The 23,430-nt window shown below is 42.2% G+C and overlaps 4 protein-coding genes across 5 annotated transcripts; 3 read left to right on the top strand and 1 right to left on the bottom strand.

Moving 5' to 3' along the window:
• The first annotated feature begins 656 nt into the window (after positions 1-656).
• LOC133158587 (palmitoyltransferase ZDHHC5-B-like) lies at positions 657-15,108 on the top strand. The gene is made up of 12 exons (XM_061285878.1): positions 657-801; positions 3,802-5,144; positions 5,794-5,915; positions 6,000-6,157; positions 6,582-6,754; positions 6,876-6,978; positions 7,083-7,174; positions 7,312-7,444; positions 8,453-8,561; positions 8,657-8,763; positions 9,528-10,450; positions 11,517-15,108. Exons 2-12 carry the CDS (start codon positions 4,996-4,998, stop codon positions 11,620-11,622), a joined length of 2,175 nt encoding a protein of 724 aa, XP_061141862.1. The 5' UTR covers positions 657-801; positions 3,802-4,995; the 3' UTR covers positions 11,623-15,108.
• Positions 15,109-15,218: 110 nt separating this feature from the next.
• Positions 15,219-17,883, bottom strand: tmx2a (thioredoxin-related transmembrane protein 2a). Of its 2 annotated transcripts, none has more exons than XM_061285933.1 (8): positions 17,662-17,883; positions 17,512-17,572; positions 16,762-16,875; positions 16,527-16,603; positions 16,333-16,439; positions 16,126-16,191; positions 15,837-15,966; positions 15,219-15,759 (listed from the first exon to the last, which is right to left on the bottom strand). In XM_061285933.1, the coding sequence occupies exons 1-8, from the start codon at positions 17,881-17,883 to the stop codon at positions 15,586-15,588; spliced, it is 951 nt and encodes a 316-aa protein (XP_061141917.1). In that variant the 3' UTR covers positions 15,219-15,585. The 2 variants fall into 2 exon arrangements, with proteins under 2 accessions (XP_061141917.1, XP_061141927.1); XM_061285943.1 differs by having other exon boundaries at positions 17,695-17,883.
• A 49-nt stretch (positions 17,884-17,932) lies between these two features.
• Positions 17,933-20,608, top strand: si:dkey-6i22.5 (polyamine-modulated factor 1). Its single transcript, XM_061285966.1, has 5 exons — positions 17,933-18,275; positions 18,837-18,942; positions 19,667-19,767; positions 19,973-20,168; positions 20,450-20,608. The coding sequence occupies exons 1-5, from the start codon at positions 18,067-18,069 to the stop codon at positions 20,513-20,515; spliced, it is 678 nt and encodes a 225-aa protein (XP_061141950.1). The 5' UTR covers positions 17,933-18,066; the 3' UTR covers positions 20,516-20,608.
• A 79-nt stretch (positions 20,609-20,687) lies between these two features.
• med19a (mediator complex subunit 19a) lies at positions 20,688-23,430 on the top strand. The gene is made up of 6 exons (XM_061285954.1): positions 20,688-21,025; positions 21,317-21,439; positions 21,612-21,745; positions 21,987-22,083; positions 22,172-22,269; positions 22,901-23,430. The coding sequence occupies exons 1-6, from the start codon at positions 20,806-20,808 to the stop codon at positions 22,964-22,966; spliced, it is 738 nt and encodes a 245-aa protein (XP_061141938.1). The 5' UTR covers positions 20,688-20,805; the 3' UTR covers positions 22,967-23,430.

The raw sequence follows: 23,430 nt of genomic DNA, 5'->3' as shown, positions 1-23,430 counted from the left end.
TTAAGAATAACTTGTTTGTTATCAGACTAAATAAAGGCACAATAAAATACAAATGATATGCCTGATAATGTTTATATGTAGCAAATTTAACATTCTTGACTATTCCCCCTCATGTTTCACACTGTCGATTAAAAATGGGTTTCCGAGTATTCTTTTCTATTGTATTTTTTTGGTATAATAACCTAAGGTCTATAATGGCTATTTTTGTCCACTTCACTTTCTTTCTTTTTTTTTTTTTTTAACTCTAGCTGTGTTCAATGCAAATATAATTGACCTTCCTGAAGTTCTTCTGATTATGTTCAACCCTGCTCTGTTTTATGTATACTTTGTTATGTACTCCATGCAATGAGGGCCAGGATAGGGTTGGCATCGTCCTTTTTCTTGTTTGTTGCTTGTTTGTTTGTGTGTTTGTTTGCGTGTTTGTTTGTTTGTTTGTTTGTTTGTTTGGAACCACTACCTTTTTAGATACTGTTGTCTATGTTGAATATCAATTTCTGTTTGCATTATGGTGATGTAGAAGTCATAAAAAAATAAACAAAAAGCAGATGAATTGTTTCGATCGTGTTAAAATTTCGATGCAAATAGAAAAATGCACCATGATGTTTCTGAACAATTTGGTAAGACCACGCCCCCGGCTCCTGGTTGGCTACTCGCCCCACCTGGAGGACCAGCATACAATGCTCCTTTTCCGGGATTCCGTTGTCGGCCTAGGCGAGCTAAGCGATATGCTATCGGCTAACTGAGGTTGGACCGAAACTACTCTCATCAGTGAGCAAGACCACTCACCATTTTGCTGTTTAGGTACGTGTGGCTTTCTTTTCTCAATACCCGCGGTAAAGGCTGTTGAATATTTGATGAACGGTGGCAGCCAAAGAGGCGATGTCGAGAGTGTGAAGGTTTCATTGCTCGTCGGCTATCTCAGTTAGCGTTTGCCCTCGCCAAAACTTTCGAGGCAAGGTAAAGCGCAACGAATCATTGAGCGGAGACTGCGTGTAAAACCCGTTGTTTTTGTCATTTGAGATCACACATCGGCTCGTTGGTTATTGCGGTAATTCGATGTGGTTATTTGGGTTGCTTGATGATGATGCCGACCACTGCCCTGGCCTGTTCAACGCCAGCTCTCTATGAGGGCAGATCATTGAATCATGGCGCTAGTATGATCTATCAAACAGTGTTTTATGTTGGACTGAACACAGTACAGGGTTGTTTGGGAATCTTTAAGCATGAAACGGATTGAAATCTTGCATAATTTGACGCCCGGTGACGTGACCGTTAGCTTCAGCTGTGAATTGTTGCGGTAACATGACGGGCGACGCGGAGATTTTAGGATTAACATCCATTATAGTGCAGGGATGGTGGGATTTGGTGTGGGGCAGATGAGATGATTAACAACAGACAGTGTCAGTACAACAGCTCCGCGTTTGTCCCGACTCGGTTGTTTGGAAGAGGGGCGTGTCCAACCGATCAGATTACGCTTGCTCCTCCAGATCCGTTTTCATTGGGGTTTTCACACCGCACGAACGAGTTTTTCATTTTGCGACCGTGGGGACGCAAACGACGTCCACTTTTACGACGACATTCCAAATGAGGGTAACATTTAAACCCAATACCGAAAATGGATTGATGGAAGGACAAATGGTTTAGAAGCGATTCCATTCACCAACACTGATTCTTAACATTAAGGGATCGAAAAGTGAATGTAACTTGCATGTCAGTAAGTAGGGGGTCTTAATGCATAGATCTTGTGCGGGGTAAAACATGGGTTAGTACTAGTGACAGGCAAATTTCTTTTACTGTGTCTGAACATTTGAATAACCACTCAATGTGGTAAGGAAGTGATGGTGAAATCAATAGTGACTCATCTTCCAGAAGTTAATCTTCCTGTGAAGTGCTTGTGAAAGTTTTGCTTCGTTAGGTGTCCCAAAGTGAACAAATATGTAATATGATCCGTAATTTGCCGTTGAGTACTGTAGAATGTGTTTGTACTGTGTATGACTTGGCAAGGAAGTTGTCTGCAGCGAAATGTTGTAGAACATTGAATGTCAAAAGTATTTGTGTTCCGTGAGGCTGGTTGACTTCTAAACTGTTCTCATTTCGAAGCAAAACTATCAAGAGGAGATTAATTCCCAGCTAAAACAATCATAAAACCAATCAACTTTATCGGCTGTGCTTCATGGAATATTAAATTGTTACTAAAACATCGTCAGCGTCATTTGCATGCAAAAGTAAAGCAAAACTACTCACCTGACAGGTACATAAAAGGTTTTATTGATTCAGCTAGAATGAATTACGTTAAGTGAAAGTGCACTTGTTAGCAACTGCTTGGTACAATTCATTTGTGTGTATAAACTGGTAATGCTTATACTGTATCTGCCAACCAGTTTGTTTTCCTGTCACAAAAAGGTCAATGTCTGGGTCTATCAGTATCATCACACTTAGCTTTGTCATTACTGTATTTTGGTTTGGTGGCATCATAAATAAAACACAACAAAGACAAATAAGAAGCCACACAGTTACTCAGTCTGTCTTTCAGGTCAGACCTGGGCAAAGTAGGAACCCCCCCCACACACACACACACTCCCAGTCGGCCCAACTCCCAATGTATGACGTTCCCTCACAGTGACCCTGAAGTCCAAATAAAATGTAGTGGTAGCAGCAGTGCTTTTATTTTGAAAGTTGTGCTTTTTTTATTTGCGCACATGTGAGTACAAGTGAGGTCACAAGTAAGGGCAATGACTTGTCTGGAATGTTGTGACCTTTTTCGCTACATTTAGACACCTTTCAGACTCCTCCAACAACAGTTTCCCCCCAAAAAGACAACATAATGTTAGCAACATTCTTATTTACATGGCGAATATAAGGGCGCCAAGAACAGTCAGCCTGATAATTCTATAAAAGTGTAAATCTCCAATTTCCTGTACTGTACCTTTTGGCTGTATTATAAGTAATCATTGTATCTGTCAATAATATTTCCCACATGACTACAGTATTTTGGAGTCCTGACAGGGAACGGCTTATATGGGTTGGAGCTTGGTGCACGGAATTGTTAGATTTTTAAATTGTAAATATTTAACTTTAATGCCCGCTTATAATTTTGTCTGAGATATGTATTTCCTGATTTATACCTGTGCTTACCATATCTACATGCATAGTAATGTATTGAAACAAGACAGTATGATTTTTCGAAACACTATGAAATTGGTCAGTAATGCATGGAATGTAATTTGATTGACACTGACATCTAAAAACACCACCTTCACTGGACAATGATTGTTCACATGTGGAAACACACAAGCACATGAGAACCATGACCACAGGTCATCTGCGCTCTGGCGTTTCTCACATAGTCAAGATGAGTTTCTATGATATAATAGGATGGGCTTATGGATTGGATCAAACCGGTTTTAATAAAAAACATTTCAATCCTTTTGGTCTTGATCAGACTTGATACCTGTATTTTAGAATTGGCACCAAATTGTGAGCCCTGCAATATTAACAACTTGTTTGTGACTCACTTTTGGATGCAAACTCACAAGTTGACAATTAGTTACCCAATGAGAAGAATCACAGTCTTAGCTGACATTATGAATGGTGATGATGGTTTGAACACCCAAATTTCCTTTGACTTGTGTCGTTTTTCCGGGAAATTGTATTAACTACATTCTAGTAAAAGCACAAGTCTTTTTAAAGGCCTCTTTTGTTTAACCGACATCATGTTACTGTGAAAGAGAAACATCGAGATAGATAACCATTTATATTCACAGTGATATTTTCTTCTTCTTTTTTTTTTTTTTTAAACAGCGACTTCCTTCAATCTGCCATCACAAGGCGTGGAGGAATAACATCACGAGGACAATCTATAAGGACAAACATGCATTAGACTATGTAGCTGCCATGTTGCAGATGGCCATGTTTCAAAGCTGCACAATGGGAGAGAAGGTCAACGTGCAGCGAACGTGGAGGTGGGAGAGGTTTCTACATCCACGCCTGGTTTCTACATCCAGTAACACTCCAGTGACGTGCTCAGGGCTTCTTTTTGGAAAGAGTTGATTTCTTTGTGGGGTTTTTGTTTTTGGGTGGGGTGTGTTTCCTCTTCTTTTGCCACATTGACACACAAACCGACGGCAGTGCTCTTAAAGAATCCGGAATGGACTTGGCTGGAACTTAGACTACAATAGAGACTACAATAGCATTTTAGCAACTTACCAAAGTCACCTTTGGACTTGGGTTTTGACTTTTCTCCAGTTGTATATCGCTGCTGACAGTTCGACAGTGTGGAACTGTCCTGCCTGCAGCCATCCTCAGCGACCCCCTCCCACCCAGTGCCTAAATAAGCCCCCTCGGGACAATCACACAAGTCATCAGCCGCTACCGTGCTCAATACTTTGCCTGTTTTCATCCATGTGCATCTGCTCTCCGCATGCTGGCCCTTCATCCGCTAAATCTTTAATTTTCTGCTCCCTTACTTTGAGATTTTCCTCTTCATATTTTCCCCCCCAAGCCAGATAATCGGAGTTTGAGCACAACGATTGCAATTTATTTGAAAACGTCTTAAGTCTGCGCTTTTCTACGCACAAGCAGGGGTGTTACAGCTAAGACTTAATTACCTTCTTGCACCCAACGCAGTACCATTAAAGCCATACAAAAATATTTATGAATTTCCGATACATATTTTTGTATCACATTGCTCCTGCTTTTTTATGCCTAAATTATAGTCCTGCATAGAAACATTTATATTTACATACTATCTACATGCAAGTGGAACTGTATATTGCTGTATGATTTAAAAGCATATATATTTGAGCGAGTGTTATAGTGATGTGAATTGTTGCTGACTGTTTTCCGTTCATATATGCTGCTTTGCTTCCGGTCAACCCATGGCCTCTCCCAAACAAACACCATATTTGTCATATTAACTAGTAGAGCAGCCTTTCAAATAGGTAGACTGTAGAAATCTACCTCTCACCTGGTCTTCCTCCCACTGCTCCATCTCTGATGCCGGGCTTCAGCAGTGGAGGTGTCGGGGGAGGAGTGGCTGGCCAGGTTTCCGCTCCTCCCCGCCCCTTTAGACCCAGCCGATATGTCCCGGTGTCTGCAGCCACCACCTTCCTGGTCGGATCCACCACCCTCTTCTTCTGCTTCACGTGAGTCTCTGGCTGTCCACATACTGTAAATTAAACTATACACGGTGCTACGTGTCCTAGGGCTGCTCGATTATAGGTCAAAAGCATAATCAGAATTATTCTGTTTAACATTAAAATTATGATTATTTACACAATCATGTTTCTGAGATTGCCTGGAGCCAAAATCGTGATTAAAATTCGATTAATTGAGCAGCCCTAGTTTATCCTTTCTGCATGTGTGAAGTGTATTAATGGTAACACTGAATACCTCTTGCGTTGTGTTTGTATTTTGTTTACAGCAGGTTGTCTTTCATATTTGGACCCACAAATTGTTGGTAGAACTGTTTAGCCTTTTATGGATTCAAATCCCTTTCCCTGCAAGCTGTGTACAGACAAAGCAAAAACGGGATTTGAGAGTCTGTCTGTCTGTCTGTGTCTGTCTCAAGAGGTTCCGCATTTTGAATCTCACTTCAGGCCCCTGTGCTCCTCTCAAGACTTTCCCCCTTGTGTACTTGAGTGGGTTTTGTGTGGGTCGAGAAGTGTAGGAAGTCCACAAATCAAGAATTTGAATCCTTTCCAAATCCTTCTGGACCTGTGCGGGGATAGATGACTGATACATTCTGCTATCTTGTTAAAGTGACAATGTATTTTTCCTGCTCTTGCCTCGTAGCTGTCCGTGGTTGTACGACTATTTCTCCGCCGTCATTCCTGTTTATATTGCCGTGATCTTCCTCTTCACGCTGGCCAACTTCTGCATGGCTACGTTCATGGATCCGGGAGTCTTCCCTCGAGGTGAACCCAAGTTGGATTTTTTTTTCAGGTGTGCGTAAGGAGTAGTTGTAAACATCTTAGCTTTTGTTATCACCCCCTCTATAGCGGAGGAAGATGAGGACAAAGAGGATGATTTCCGCGCTCCGCTCTACAAGACAGTGGAAATCAAAAGCATCCAAGTGCGCATGAAGTGGTGCTCTACCTGTCGCTTCTACCGACCCCCACGATGCTCCCATTGTTCGGTCTGCGACAACTGTGTAGAGGTATGAGCACAAGACTCGCATTGTATCACTTGCTTATCCTAAAAGTCCACCTAATTTGTATGTTGCTCATATTTGCTGTTTGGAGTGCATCAAAAACAGTGCTAGTGCCCACACTTAGCTGCGTTAACTCGGGACACGGTGCTAATAATTGTATTAAAATACATTATACATACAATTACATGGTAGTTTTCAGTGCATGAGGGATTTTTCTGACCATTTGGGGATATTGTGATAGTATTGAATTTTGGTCATAATTGACCCTTTTGAGGATAAGCATTTCGGATGGATGGGTGTGATAAGGCATTTTCATCTTTAATATGAACCATGTTTTGCCTGCATTCAATATACATTTAGATAAGGTTGACTTCTGGATGGACTATATCCTGGAGTCCTGGTTCTACTAAATTCTCCTCTGCTCCGTCAGGACTTTGACCACCACTGTCCATGGGTGAACAACTGTATTGGTCGGCGCAACTATCGCTACTTCTTCCTCTTCCTGCTGTCACTCACCACCCACATTGTGGATGTTTTTGGCTTTGGCCTCGTTTATGTGCTGCACCACCGCCAGCAACTCGACACACCACATGCTGCAGTCACGTATCCTTAAGTTTGTGTCCGAAATGTAAATGACAGCACTCTTTCCTGATTTTTCTCTATTCTCGTGTTTGCTTTTGTTGGGGTTCGGTTTGATATGTCTCCTTAGCTTCTGCCCCACCAGTATGGCTGTGATGTGTGTTGCTGGTCTGTTTTTTGTCCCAGTTGCTGGCCTGACTGGGTTCCATATTGTGCTCGTGGCTAGAGGTCGGACCACAAATGAGCAGGTATGTACAAGTTGGCACAATTTGTCTGTGTCTTTTTAAGAATTGTGGACATAACACCTAATGAATGTTACATTATTCTTCCTCCCATCTGCCGCGCTCTTTAGGTGACAGGAAAGTTTCGTGGAGGTGTTAACCCCTTCACCAACGGCTGTGTTAGGAATATTTCACATGTACTTTGCAGCTCACTGGCACCCAGGTTAGTCTTACTTTTGAAAGTCTTTTTTTTTTTTCCTCTGGATTGTCCCTCTTTTTCTTTCGCTCCTCTCTCATTTTTCTAGTCGAAATTGGAATAAATAACGAGTGTCATCTAGCATTGGTGTTTCCTTTGTTCAGATATACGGGTCGTTCCCGCAAGCCTCAGACAGTCGAACTACAGCCCCCTTTCCTCAGGCCGGCTCTCACGGAAGCACAGCTCGAAGCCAAGGTCCTGGATAATGGTATCCAGAATGATCGACACAGCACAAGAGTGAGTACGGTGAACACCCGCAGACTATTCTAGACATCAAAAATACGGCCTGGTCTTAGGACTTAAGTTTTTCCAAGATACGAGCTGTCGCCTGGCAGATTTATTCTGCTGTGACTTGTGCACAAAAGTGATATGGCCAAACTTCTGTTTCACAATCAGTTTCCTTTTAGTCTTGAAAAAGCAGCCAAATGGTTGCAGCCTGTTTGTTAAACACAATGCCACTATTCTGTTCTATCAATTGCAGAAGGTGGATACACAAATTAATTTTATCTTCTGTCATTTCGTGGAAGAGCATTGTTTGTCTCTCACGATACATCGCCAGCGTGATCAAATTTTGTAGTAAATGCAAAAGTTCGAGATGTCTGTTTTTGTTTTTACTTGCTTTATTTGATTGGGACCGATACAAAAACAGGCAAATTGTATCATATGTGTGAATTGCATTGTTGCTAATAGCAAAAGTTAATTGGCAGTGCTCGTTTTTTGTTGGCGCTCCTTGAATGAAATTCGTGTATAGTAAAGAAAAGAAAAATAATAATTGTCACGAGGTAAGTTCTATAACTTCATACCATATGTGTAAGTGTGTGTGCCAGTATGTAAAGTCATGTGCTAGCGTGTTATTTAGGTCAGTTGCTAGCTAACGTTATTGGTGAGCCTTTTGTAAATTCAGTTTGTCTCTGTCAAATAATTGTCGTTTATGTAACATTGGTTCATGATTGTATACATGCTAGCTGCGCAGTGATGATTTATGATCCTTTTATGATCCTCTTTATATGGTATTAAGTGATTTGCCACTCTGCTATGGCATCTATACGCAATTACAAACCCATGTTGGAATGGTGGGCACAATCATTTTGCTATTTGCTGCAGGCCTTGGTCCCTATCACAAGCCTAACAGCCGTGATTCAATGTTTTTTATGCACTCAGGAAATAAGTAAAATCCGGTTTTGAGTGAGTTCCTCCAGTTTAATTTCCAACATGGTTGTTACCCCCCTGCGCTTGTCATTTCAGTCAAAGAGCAGTTTGGATCAAATGGAGAGCCAGTCGGCAGACACGGAGCCTCCACCTCCCCCGAAGCCAGAGCTTCGTTACCCTGGGCTGCCTCGTGGTGAAGCTGAGGGTAAGACACGCTTGCAGGCACACACATAGATATCGTAACCAAGTTGAGATGGTTTTCGTTCCGAATGACACACTCTCCATGTTTCTCAATTGCAGAAAGCAGCTTGTTGACAGAAGGTGTGCACACACAGCCCATGTACAAGTATCGACCTGCGTACAACAGCCCAGGAAGGAACCACAGTGCCCACACACATACCGGCAAGGTACTCTTTTAAGAGTAAAATCGGGGTACTGTGAAGTTTTAAATACCAACATAACCTCTAAAAGGGTTCAATTGGAGCCTGTGATTTAGCTTAGACAAGAAGTTAAAGCTGAATTGGAAAAAAACTCTCTTTAGGACTCGGCATTCCTTTGCATTTATCTTCTACGTATGATGTATTCCCAAATGCTTTGGAAACTATTACTCCCTCGTCTTGCTGATGTCCTTTGTGGTTAACACTAAGCCCCTCTTTTTGTTGTTGTTGTTTTGACTTGAAATTGATCATTCAGTGGCCATCGGTTGATCAGTAAGTCCTCAGCAAGTGTCATGTGTGTTTCCCTTTGCCAGTCTGTGTGTTGAAGTGGATCTTGCCCTTCCCCCTAAAATGCATTTGACTGGAATGTGTAGTCAACGTACTGTGTATTTCCATCGCTGTCTTTGACATGCAACGTCAGTGCCTGTTCGAACCAGTCAATGTTTCCAATGCAGTAGTGTGATGATGATGATGGAGTAGAGCACAGATTAAGCATCCCACCGCCCACTCCCCTCCTTTGTCCACCACCACTCTTTTCTTCCTGTTGGAATCTGTCGGACGAATTGTGTGTCTATGCTGCCTCTGCAAATTTTCCTGTGGTAACGTGGGGATTTGGTCTTTCTTCATCCTCTCCTCACTCATCATCCTCATCACGCTCCCTCCCCCACCCTCTCTCCTGTGTTCACCTTCCCCTACTGTCTGTATATCTGTCTCTCCTCCTCTGCTCTCCTCAGGTGATCCGCGGGGAGAGTCTCGACTCTCCGGCTCCCTCTATCCTTCACTCCAGCCGCCACCCCAGTTATCGTTCGGAACCGAGCAGCCTGGACGGGACCACAGTGGTGGTGGGCGGTGCGGGAGCGTTCAAAGGGGCAGGGGACAGGGGTGAGGGCCCCGGAGGATTAGGCAGGACTGTCGTGTCGGGGGGTATGTCAGGTTATTCCCTGACCGGGCGCTCTCACACGTCATACCCATCCTCTCTGGTTCTGTCCACTGGGGGGTCCCACTCCTCCAGCCTGCGCTCAGCGCACATGGCACACAATCCTCTGGCCACCCTCCAGTCAGAAGGCACTACAGACACCAGCTACAAAAGTCTAGCTAACCAGACCCCTCGGAACGGCAGTCTGTCCTACGACAGCCTGCTCACACCCTCCGATAGCCCTGAGTTTGAGTCTGCCGCCCATGAGTTGTCGCCGCAGAAGCCTCGTGCTCCGTTCCCTTCCTCGACTGGGGCTGCGGTCAGAGGCCAGCCGGAAGCGCTGTCCCCAAGTTCTCAGCTGCAGGGCTATACGTCGCCTTTCCTCTCAGCTCAGCTCAGCCAGCAGAGGGAGGGCCATCTGCTGCAGGGCTCCGCCACTTTCTCCTCCCCTCACAGAGCCTACCTGCGTGCCGTCAGCCCGCCCCCTCTCTCCGGGCCTCCCGAGACGCTGCAACTGCTCCAGCATAACCACGACTCCTCTTCCAGAGTTCCCCGTAACAGTGTGTCCTCCTCCTCCTCCCCGGGGGCTCGCTCGCCAGAGCCTCCTGTCTCCCCTCCGCCTCGCGGCCTCTCCCTGGGCAAGTCCCAGTCTTACACTGGAGAGGCAGGGCCACAGCACAAGCTTCGGGCCACCGTGGCGCTGGGAGGGGGAGGAGTCGGAGGAGGGCATCAGGCTCCACAGTGAGTAACGAACGCTACGTCGTCTTCGCCACGCTTAGCCTGCTCCTCTTCCTTTTCCCTTTCTTCCTAATCTTCCTCTTCTTCCTCCCTACTTTGTGTCAGCCATCCTCTTCCTCCCTGATCTGTGTGAGTCTTCCTTAACCTCCTTTAGTTTTCAGACAGACAGTGTAAGGAGCATGCCGGCATGCAGACGTTTTCAACCAGTAGCTATTTTCTTTTGTCGTCCCATTCAAACCCTGTAGGTTTTTGAAGTTTAATAGGAGAGAAACCTTAAGCTGTGTTCGGAATCACTCTGTGTCTACTATATGTGGTTCTGCTCAAAGATTTTGTTCGACCGCCAAAAACACCAAATGCTTCAGGTACCACCAACTTGACCAACATTGAAATTCAGGCCAAAATCTAGATGACATGCCCACCTTAGTGTGAACAAAAAACAACGGTGGTTTTGTGAAGTTTAAATATAACTGATCTGCATTGAGCAAATATATTGGAGTTGCCAAAAACTGAAGCCGGCTACTTCAATGCATAGTTTGAATGTTTAAGTCTGTCTTTCTTTGTGTATCATATTTAGAAAATTACTGCACAGTTTAGTGTTGTATAAATCAAGTCCACCATTTTGTAGTGCTATTTGGATGTTTGGTGACTGCAAAGTAAATTAATTGACAAATACTAAAAAAAAAACAATGGTAACCAGAAAAGTTAAATACAGTAGAAAAAACATCTGCCGCCAACGAACGAGGGCAGTTATGCAAATATTGTGTAAAGTGCGTCATTTGTATTAATTTTGTTGATTACACTCATCTAAAAACTAATGTTATTGTAATTTCCCAATTTGTTTAAAATTATTTATGGAAGGTCCACTAGTTATATTTATGTCACATATGTAATTATTCTTCATTTGGCTTTAACTATATTGTCCGTGATACAGAAACCCCCATATAGTGAGTAGGGAATGAGTGAATGATTCCGAACGCAGCCTTATTGTTTTTTTGTTTTTTTTTAATATACTTGACGCTAGCACCTCTCACCTTCATTTGTCTTCCTTTCTCAATTGCTCTCCAATCAGATCGTCCTCTCGCACAATCTTGGCCAATCACAACACATCTAAACCAGGGGGCGGAGTGAAGAAGGTGACCGGTGTCGGAGGGACCACTTACGAGATATCGGTTTGAGTGACATGCACTCTTATTCCACTGAGGAGGAGAAAAAGATAAGTCACTGGACAACTTCCACTTGTCTCTTTTCTGAGCTGGACGTTATTCATGACTGCGGAGCCAAAAGCACCGTTGCGTGCGCAGCCGTCTGCCCGGTATCGACCGGCCTTTCCTTTTCAATCTGAACAAAGACTGCACGTGGCTCTTGCTTCACAGGCCCAGAGTGTTTGGAGGCCGTTTCCTCAAGGACAGAAGTCGCACAGATACGGTTTGACGTGGTAACATTAGGGCACAGTATTTTTGACCCCCGAGAGTGTCCTACTGAATTCTAAGATGGATCTATGAGTGTTGACCAATGAGGACTGTCTTGCTTATGGACCACACATCCTGTCGAGTAAAAAGCGTTGAGAGCATCCAACCTATAAAACACACAGTATCATTTTAGTTTTATAAGTCTTTGTTTTTAAATATGCTTTTATATAAACATGTAAGATCTTGCAGATTATTAATGGGTCCCGTCATCAGGTGGTGAAGATGACTTATCGATATGGGTGGCAAATGTATGTGTCTAATTGTTTATTTTTAATTACAAATGTGTTGCCTGTTTATAATTGACGGCTGCATCAGCCACTCGTGAGCTCTTGCCGGAATTGTCGTGATCCAAAGAGTCGACTTGGGGACGTGGCAAACAATTGAGCTTTATTTTCAAAAGCCACAGAAAAATGTGGAGCGCAACGCATCTTCGTTGAATGTACCTGCGTAATGTTTTTGTGCTTGAGGCGTTATGCAAAATCAGTTTTGTAGCTTTAAGATCCTCGTCTGTCTTGTTTCCGATGCTAGGCAAACTGTTTTAGTCTTATCCATGGATGACCAGCCAGTTAGGGGCAGTGAGGGGTGGGCTTATTTATTTCACCAAACAGGAAAAACAAAACTTGTAGTTGCAAGCGAAACATGTCAAACCAGTCACTTTGAGTTGTTTTCAAGGCTTGGATACGTTTTAAAAAACGAAATGTACTAGGGATGCACCGAAAATGTGTTGAAAAGGGCCCAAAAATATACACTATTTTAGATTTTAGACACATCGCCTTGATCTGCCACCAAGGACTGCCCCTGGTGGCCATGTGTGCTTGGCTCGGAATTTCTGAATTCAGTTTTCAGTCGTGGGTTTCCTCATATTTAGTTTCGGCCACAAATTTACATTTCGGTGCATCACTAGAATATACAGTACAGGACTGGTTTGCAATTTTTTTTTTTCTTCCTTTAGAACATTTATAGGGAAGCAAAGCACATTTTTATTTCTTTATTTTTTTTAACCTTTTCCTGACATTGTGTATAGCCGGTCTGATTATTATTATTATTTTAAATATATATATAATAATTCACACTCAGGCGTTGTCTACTAGGTACAAGTGACTTGAAAACCCACAGCTAGAGGTGTTGTATAATTTTAAATTGTCCAATTCCTACTATTTAAGCCTCTGAACAGTCACTATTCTGATTTCTGCAGTCTTTCATGAGAGCAGAGTTCATTCATTCATCCTCACAGGGTTTTGGTTAATCAAAATAAGACATTTGTTTTTAATTTGGAAAACACTGATCGAACCAGGAACTGAATCCGTTTAAAAAAAAAAAAAAAATCTGGTCAATATTCAATCCCACTCGTTTGATATTGCTTAATGGTTTAGTTTTTACCAAACAACTCAAAATAAACAAAAGGAAACCGGGAGGGGGGGAAGAAAACATGCAAAAATTTAATTGTATCCAGTTAAATGATGGGATAATTGATTGAACAATTGATTGAAAAAAATGTTTGACTGTTACAGCTGACTGAGGTAAAAAGGTTTGCTCGAATTGGGCATTACAATTAATCCGTTTTTTTTTTGTTTTACCCAACCCAAAAGGAGACTGATACCGTTTTTTTCCGTGTATAGTGCGCAAAATTTTACCAATTTATTGTCCTAAAATCCGGGGTGCGCATTATACATGGGTACAAAAGAAAAAAAAATAAAAAAAATTTTTTTAAATTTTTTTTTTTTTTTTTTTTTTTTTTTTTTTTTAAGTCCCAATGATCGTCACACACGCAGGGAGGCAATGGGTCCCATTTTTATAGTCTTTGGTATGGTCTTAACTAGGCTGGATGTAATTTTTTTTGTTGGCGTTGATTTCTCCGACTGCCCGTAAACGCACCACCGCGCTTCGTGTGCGCACGGGACAGCAAACGAGCAGGTGATCGAGCAAGCGTCTGATACGAGAGCATTGCGGTCGCATGGAGCGTGTTTGAAGTGAACAGCAGAGAAGAAAGGCAAAGTGTTGTGAAATAAAATGCACAGAACGGATGCGCAAGACACGTCAGCTATATAAAGAGCGAGAGTTATTTTCTTCCTATTAGTTTCAATTCACAGTTTAATTAGCAGTTTCAATCAGCAAATAACAAAATGCGTATTACAGGTAATATTTTATTTCACAACACTTTGCCTTGTTCCTTTGGTCTCTGCTGTTCATCCTAAAACACAAAGGCGCTCTTTAAGCAATGCGACAGTGAGCGCCCGGCGCGCTGCACCAAATTAAGCTCCCTGCGCAGTGCGCACTGAGGTCCACTTAAATTTTAGAAAGTACATCAGGACTTTAAAAATATCTTCTAAATTTCAGCGACGGCTCTGTCACAATAATCGACCAGCCCGGTGCAGTTGGGCGGTCGGCGGCGCGCTACGGTTGAGCGTTCTCTCGCGCGCTCTCTCTCTCGCTCTCTCTCGCTCTCGCACACACGCAAACCGGATATCATACGGAGGCCGCCATTACAGATGCGCAGAACGGATGAGCAAGACACGTCAGCTATATAAAGAGCGAGAGTTCAGTTCTCTACCTAAATCCGTATTACAGGTAATATTTTATTTCACAACACTTTGCCTTGTTCCTTTCTTCTCTGCTGTTCACTTCAAACACGCTCCATGCGCACGGAGCGCGGTGGTGCGTTTACGGGCAGTCGGAGAAATCAACGCCAACAAAAAAAATTACATCCAGCCTAGTTAAGACCATACCAAAGACTATAGAAATGGGACCCATTGCCTCCCTGCGTGTGTGACGATCATTGGGACTTAAAAAAAAAAAAAAAAAAAAATTTTTTTTTTTTAAAAAAATTCATAAAAATTGGGTGCGTATTATACATGGGTACAAGCTTTTTTCCAGCATCAGCATGCCATTTTTAGGGGTGCGTACTATACATGGGGGCGCACTATACACGGAAAAAAACGGTACTTTGAGTTGTGGCAGGCTGTATTTTCATCATGCACGCGATTCTTGTTCATGCCGATTGTTCTTTCGTAGCCCTCCCCAGTTCACAATTGAGTCGACATTAATGGCACAAGTTCCTTAAAAATAATTTAGCGAACCTAAATTACTTTCCTTCCGCTCTGGCCAAGGATGACGTCTGCTGAACAATTCAAATTTGTGCAAGTATGTTGACAAGACTTATTGTGAGAATAAATCGCTCTTGTGGGGTTGGAACGAGCTTCTCAACTATCTAATACGTTTAAGACTTTTCCAAAATGGCCTTATCCAGATTTTTTTGAAGATGTCTTCTAAGAATAAAAAGGTCAAATTGATGAAACATAATGTGTGATGGAACTTAACTATGAATATTTTTAATGTTTTTGAAAGATGGGACATTAGTAAACACAAGTTCCACAACTGTACAGAGTAGCGAGATGTTACGCAGCCAACAAACATTAAATACAAAACAAAAAAGTTATTTAAATAAGTTGACAAAATTTCCCTTGATCATTTCATCACATCCTGCATGTTCACAATTAGGCCATCCACTTCAAAAACGGACCAGTGCACGGATGCACTCTTTTCACAATTTCTAAAGCAGTCTACATTGTATCTTATTAGCGTTTTTTCTGTTTAAAAAAATACTGGAAGGCAGGTCATCATTAGAAAAACAAAACGTACAGTAGATTGGTGAACCACACTTCTCAGTGTTCACTTGTCTTTCTTGCTCTCGGAGCTTTTCTCCTTTTCTCCAGTTACTAAATCAGGCTTCACCCCCTCTTGTTGGGAGTTGCGCTGGTCTTCTTCCTTCGAACCACGACTCTTGTTCAGCTTCTTGGACTTCTGGAAGCGCTCATTGAGATCAAACTCTCTGATGATGTTCTCCTAACAATTAAGGGGAGAATATTAGTGGGGGCAGATTATGAGCTGCAATCCTACCGTGGATCTCAAGGCACCCAAACCTCATTGAAAGTCCACGAAATAGCTCTGCCTTTACTGTCTACTGCTGGACGCCTCATAATTTCTTGGCCACCTTGGAATAGCACCAGTGAAGGTAGCTGCTTGGACAGAGGGGATGTGCTCACTTTGTACCTGGTCAAGAGGTAGTTGTGTTATTAATGCATTTCAATGAAAGATCCATGGATTGGATGGTAAAAGCGTGCGTTACATTTGATGTGAACATAATTATTAGGACTTCAGGCCGTTAGTTTAAAAAAAAAAAAAAGTGGAAATATAGTAGCTAGAAATTACCTTTGTGAAACCTCTCCGTAACGTCCAATATCCACTTTTCCAAACCTCAGCCCAGTGCAGTTGTACCTGAAGATACAGCAGACCACACAAACCCCTCAAAGCAGATTCATTTCAAGTCAACCGTGCATTACGTTGTGCAGCATGGAAGTCTAGCACCTCAGTTTTGTTTTCTAATTCGGATTAAAAGAGTGAAAAAGCATCTCTTACTTGAGCGAAAGGTCAGCATAGACCGGAGCAAAGGACTGGCAGTCAGAAGACCAGTTAGCATAGAATTCAACAATCCAGGTGACACGACTGTCTTTCTGTAGCTCATCCTGGAAGTGGGTGGGGAGGACATTCAAACTCAACAGATTGAAGTGATCCATAACATTTCGAGAACTGACATATCCAAATGAACTCACATCAATGGTCTTGTCACTGAAGTACTTGATGTACTCGGGGCCCACGTATAGAGGCGGCTTGCATGTCATGACAAATGCTGGGAAGACAGGCAGAGACAGACGGACTTTTTTTTTTCTCTCTCTCCCCCAATTAGGTTTATAGTTATAGTAAATAAATGTTTCATTATAATGCGCTTCCTGATTGACAATGATAAATGGAGTATATTCACGAGATGATTGTGATGATGCTACTGACCGACACACAGCGCGAGGTAGAGGATGCCAAGGCGAATGTCCAGCCGGAAAAAGAGGATTGTGTTGGCCACTTTGCTGAACAGGAACAAGTTTCCAATGTGCTGCTCCAAGGTAACTACAAGATGGATGGGAGAAAACCCAGTTGAAACAAGGTCAAAAGAGAACGTTCAAGGGTAATGTTTACACAACAATGGGCTAGCTTGTTTGTAGTGGAGCATGACCTGCATGTGGGAAGGTGACAACTGAAACGGTCACACATTAAATCACACATTGGTTAAAGAGTTACAAAAAATAGGACACAAGAGTCTACAGTTTAGCATGCAATTGTTCCATTCAGGTAAATTCCGGTGCAAATATGGGCTTTAAGAAATATATTAAAAATATATTACAATTTCAACATAGCACATTGTTATGAGTTAAACAAAAAACGTTGATTTATTCTCTCATTTTTTATTTATCTGTGGTTGTTTAAGTGCCCAATACATACAGTTGAGCTATAGCTTCCAAAATATTAGGTACTACTTTACTGTTTGAGCTAATTCCAGTATAAGAGCTTGAGAAATCCTGGCTTTTCCCTTCACAAAGATTACAATGGTCAGTTGTTGCATTGTTTATAATACTTTGACTGGCATGTATAACCCACTATTTCCTCATGCATTCACTTTTATTTATTACATGTACTTAATGAATTGTCTGGTGGGGGTTGACAAACCAGTGTGTGTGTGTGTGTGTGGGGGGGGGATACACTTACTTGCTCGTCTGTTTTTCATCATCACTATGGCACTGAGGAACATGAGAATCTCCACTTCTCTCTATTTGGAAAAAAAAAATGGGACAAACGAGAAAGTACGCAAAGTCATTGGGCTGTACCAAGACTTCTCTATATTTATTCGCTGCTTGCCTGCGTTATACGATCCGGCCTCTCGGTGCTCACCCAGTCAAAGTCGCAGGAGTTGCCGTCCTCACGCTGCGTCGCCAGGTGCTCGCACAAACCAGGAGCCTTTCGGACAACCAAGAATGCGATCGTCATGAAGAAGGAGGTGATGTAATACGGTTTCAGCAGCCATTTGTAAATCTGGGGCAGGTGGTATAAGAAAGCGCAGACTCCAGTGATTATACCCATTTCGGCCGAGGGGAGCTATCCAGCTGATCAAAGTCAGTCAACTGGAGGAAGTGACGCAACATTGCTTCCGCATTGCCCCGCATGCGCACAGCAAAAGCAAACCCGAGTTTTATGGGGCTCGTGGCGTCCCGTAGTTTGGGCGCGGAATACAAAACGTAAACAGAAAGAAACCGAGGATACAAAATGGACAACGAGGAACTAGCGGAAAAACTTTCAAATAACAATACTACAAGCGAACATCGCACGGATGAATCTACGGAGGTTTCAGTACAGGCTGTAAAAGCAGAAGCAGCTTGTGATCCATCCCAAAATGACGAACCTCAAGGCAACAGGCTGAAGTTGTACAACAAAGTCATTGAGAAAAGTCTAGAAAAATTCATGCACTTCGCTGGGTGAGCTACTATTATGTGATTTGGATTAATACAACGCTCTGCATTCGGATTTGCGTTATTGTCCAATTCGTGAGAATAAAGGTCGAGCGAGGCCGCCTCTTCTGGCCTAAACTAGATTTCCGACATGGTATCCAGAATCGGAAATGCTGGCTGATATCAGTGGCCGATGCGATTCAACTCATTGAGACTGCTTCTTTAACCAATAAAATTAAAAAAAGATTGTACGTGTTTACTACTCTAATTGTAAAGCGAATTATTCATCAGTTTGTTGTGGAGCCTATACTGTTTACAATATAAGGCTTTGACAGTCATAATGGCCCTCTGAAGGAAACTATGATGCAGCCCGTGACAAAACTTTGCTTGACATCCTTGCACTAATGTGTTCTAGATGTGCTCGGAGTAAGCTTGATTTGGTCAACTCGAGGCCCAGAAACCATATACAGTACACAACCTAGCATGATAATATGTAATAATACGTAACTTGCAGGAATTCTAACAAGCAATGCACATCATCTTCGCCATAAAAATATTATTTTAACGCTTAAATCCTTTTTTACACAGCTCTGACCGGTTTTCCAGCATGTTCCAACAGTTCTATAAAATGAACCATCAGAAGATGGAAAAAATTTACAAGCAGTTTGTTGATGAGTTGCAGAGAACTATAAAGGTTGGTGTAAATATGTCACATTCATTATACAGTCTTTATTTTTATTGCACTTTCACAATAGTTTTTGCTGCATCAAAGCGCTTTATGAAAACAAAATAACAACACATCACATAAAACATTGGCAATACAAACATAACCATCCCTCCATATGCCTTCATGCTGTTATGTATGAGGAGAGGAGAAGAGAAATTCAGTGATTATCTATACAAATAGAAACCCTCACTGTCACAAAAACAATGTGACTTAATAATATTGTACTTTATAACATCATGGAGCATTAGGATATTTATAAAGACTGCAAAGAATTCAAGTTTGTGCATCATCATTTAATGCGGCAATCTAATTCATTGTGCTTCTCTATCTGGAGTGCCTGTCTCGGCAATACTGCACAGCCATGCAGATGCAAACAAAGAAGAATAGACCTCTTCTGCTACTAATACAACAATTACTGTGTTTTGATCTTGGTCATGATGGTGGTATTTGGGCGCTAAGTATTTAAGGGGGTGGTACTTGGGGTTAAAACATTTTTTAGAACCACTGTTGTACAGAAAAATATCGTACAGGTGAATTTCCGAATGGCGATTTGCGAATCGGTGAGGGTTTATGGTCATCTAGGCAAACTCTGTGACACTATGTCTCGCGATATTCATGGTCTTCTACATTTTACTAGTTATGGTGTATTGTTTGGACACATAATTACTTGAGTGTTTCTTTCCATGTGAAGGATGATATCAGCAGACTGAACAAAGAAGCGAGACTTGAATCCAAACTCAATGAGCTGGACAAACTGGAAAGTGCCGCTAAAACTAACCCAGACCCTGCATGGTTGGTACACAAATACAGAGACTCGTTTTCTCTCTTTTTTTTTTTTTTGCGATTGTCTTGTGGGGTTTTTTTTAGGCAACATGTGTTGCCCACTTATTGCCTTTTCTTGGTACAATGTCGTTTACCATAGACTGTTGTCTATTTCTTTAACAATGTTGTAAAAATTCAACTCCTTCTGTACAACACTTTCCACCTATCCTTTTAGGCGCCCATCCGGGGTTCCGGAACAAGACTTCAGCAGCTTTATAATTCCCTTGTATCAGAAGCAGGAGGCTTATTTGCAACGGGAGCTCAAAAAGATCCAAGCTGAGAATGCTGCCCTTGCACAAAAGGTTCAGGCTGGCAGGGAGAGAATTGCTCAGACTGAACATCTGATTTCAACAGCTGTTGCAGAGTGGGAGGTGAGAATGAAAAGTGGCAAAATGTTTCTTACGGGATCACCTGCGATCAACTGCACAAGCTTGCTCTGCACTTTTCACACTTGCAGCTTGCTATAATAAGTGGCCGAGTGTTCGAATATTTTTAGAGCTGTAAGTGGGCATAAGAGATGACTATATACATTTTGCTGATGATTGATTGCAGTTTTCTGATATTAAGTGAAGTTATGCTTTTTTAATTGTCTACATTAAGCATTTCAGATTGTTTTATTCCCCAACCTTTCTTTGTATTTCTGTATTGACAGGCATCAGCCACCGAAATTGGAAGCCTGGCGTCTTCATTATGCCCCGCAGATGTGTTTGATGTATGATCTTCATAATAATTGCTTGAGTTAACTGATATAACTGTGTATATTTATTTTCATGATTTTTTTATCTCAATGAAATAAAATTGGTGAAATGCATGCGCTTTTGTCATTTCTGAATCTGGCATGCGCACACTCACCAGGTATTACGGTATCTTGCCACTTTACTCATGGCATTACCTGAGAACGTCACCAAGAAATAATATTCAATGGAGAAGCATCACATCACAGTTTTCCGTAAACACATACTTGCGTAACCCTTTTACGTCTAGATTACAATTGTAACAGTGGCAAGTATGACGGAAATGTTCTCAACTTTATTTGGACAAAATGAAACTCAGGGACCACCCGGTTCGTCTACCCTCGGATTCGGACCTGGGAAACCTCCGCCGCCTCTCCCGCAAAATCAAGTCTCTGTGGCAGGGCAGATGACACCACAGCTCGGGGATGAGGGGCCTCCTCTGCGGAAGTCTGGAGCCATGAATGAACCCTTCTATTTATTACGAGAACTACCCGGTACTGTATCGTTGTACGAGCTTTGCTTGCTTTGAATGGGTTTTGCGTTTGGGGACGCAATGGAAATACTCGACACATTATCGGAAGTAGTTTGTAAACAATGCTAACGCAGCTAACGTCAGTCATGGAGATCGCAAGTTTCTCATTTACGCCACGACTTTCGCTGTGACACATTTAAAGCTCAACTTCTCATGTGTGCATTTACTGTTTTAACATAGTTGCTTGTGTCGCCGAACGCTAATAGTGATAGAATGCTCAATAAACTGTGTATGGTAATGTGGTCAACTTTAGTTGGGAACGAGTTAACTGGGAACACCAACCTCATCACGCACTACAACCTGGAACACGCCTACAACAAGTTCTGCGGGAAGAAGGTGAAGGAGAAGCTCAGCAACTTTCTCCCAGAGTTACCAGGTGGGCCATGGACGTGTGATGCAAACACTATTTCAAAGATTCAACTTTCATTCATTGTTATTCTTCATACCAGGCTTAGGGTTTGTGCCACCGCGTCTATTTCGATCAAAAGTTTGTTTGTGGCAACCCTGTTGAATTCTCGCTCACCCGTCTGTCTTCCTGTTTGTCGCAGGTATGATCGACTGTCCCGGGAATCAAGATGGGAGCTCATTGAGATCCCTGATCGATAAGCCACCAGTGTCTGGAAACTCCTTCAGTCCGCTCACCGGCGCTTTGCTAACAGGCTTCAGACTACACACTGGGCCGGTAAACTAACCATTTTCAATCCCTGTTTTTTCCCAGGTTTCCTCCAAAGACTCTGGCTTTTTCCTACATTCTTAAAAACATGCATGTTAGTTAGGTTCATTGAAAATTTGAAATCACCCATAGAATTGAATTGTGAGAATGAGAGATTGTTTGTCTATATGTGCGCTGCAACCGGCTAGCTATGTGTGTCTTAATGCTTTGAAAATGACCGTATATGTCAATGTGCGTGTGTGTTTTTCAGCTCCCAGAGCAGTACCGGCTGATGCACATACAGCCACCAAAGAAGAAGAGCAAGCACAAGCACAAACACCATCGCCCGCAAGACCCATTACCACAAGGTAGGAAGGACGCCCACCTAACAGAAAACTCACACACACACATCCGCGTTTGCAAGACGCCCTCTCATCCGCATCCTTTTCCACGCAGCGGAAACGCCGTCAGATACCGACCCCAAAAAGAAGAAGAAAAAGAGGGATGACGATCCAGATCGCAAGAAGAAGAAGAAAGATAAGAAAAAGAAGAAGGTAAGGGACACGATTGGAAACATATAGAAGACACTTGTAATACATATGCAAGATGACCCATGGACTGGTTTGTCATTGCATTCGAGTTACTTGAAATCCAACAAAGCTTTTATTATTTTTATTGCATTGTTTTGGGTTTATAATGACTTGGGCCAAATCATGCAAATGACTACAGTACTGACATTCTTTCTTGAGCTGTTTTTTTGGAAAACCTTTCATTCAAGTTTCTTATACAAAATATGGAAAAAAAAAACCCCAAAAAAACAACCTTATATTTCTCTAATGTTTGATTCAAATAAAGTTTTTAGGCCATTAGACTCACTTAATTGATTGCATGTAAAAAATGTTATTTCATTCAAGCATGAGTTTATACGATAAAGCCCCCCCCCCCCCCAATAGAAAAAAAAACAATAATTTTTGTCTTAGTCGTGTTATTTTAAGAAAATATAATAACGTCAAACATAACCAAGCCCACACATGAAAAACTGAAGTTGCTGCATCCCAGTCATTGTTTGATGGCATTCAATTTGCCTCTTCAAATCCTATCTTTGTTGCTCGCTCAAACCTCGGGTGTTTTCAATGATATTAGCGATATTAATAGAAGTGGTTCTCCTTTCCCCTATTTCTGCAGAACCGCCATAGCCCTGATCATACTGGCCTGCCTGGCTCACAACCCAACAGCAACAGCCTCAGATAGGCCCTAGTCCGTGCATGCGTGCGTATGTGTGTCACCCGTACTATTCAAAGTATGCGATTGTGAAAGAATAGATTGACTGGAAACTAGAAATGTTTGTGTGATGCGTTCAGGAGCAGTGGGCACCACAACACTTTGGACTCTTTTTGACGGCAAGCTGTGAGCTGTGTCCCTTTTTGACTTTATTGTGATAATGTTTCACCCTATTTCCAACACAAACTTTTATTACAATGATTAATGCTTGCTTCAGGATATGCCTCATAGCTTAGATTTCTCAACCGTACGGCCAGGTGCATAGTCAGGTCCCCAAGGATTCATAATCAAGATGAATAAGAATTCACTTGAATGCCGAATTTGGTCAGGGTATGAATGTTTTTGGGCATACCTGTGCATATGGTGACACCGAGCCACGTTGCTGTGAATTTCTAGGCTTAAATCCATTGTAAATAAATCCTCTTTTACACAAA

Source organism: Syngnathus typhle, linkage group LG1, assembly GCF_033458585.1.
Source record: "Syngnathus typhle isolate RoL2023-S1 ecotype Sweden linkage group LG1, RoL_Styp_1.0, whole genome shotgun sequence".
NCBI lineage: Eukaryota > Metazoa > Chordata > Actinopteri > Syngnathiformes > Syngnathidae > Syngnathus > Syngnathus typhle.
The sequence above is the reverse complement of the archived record's forward strand: the minus strand, read 5'-3'. Positions and strand labels throughout refer to the sequence as shown.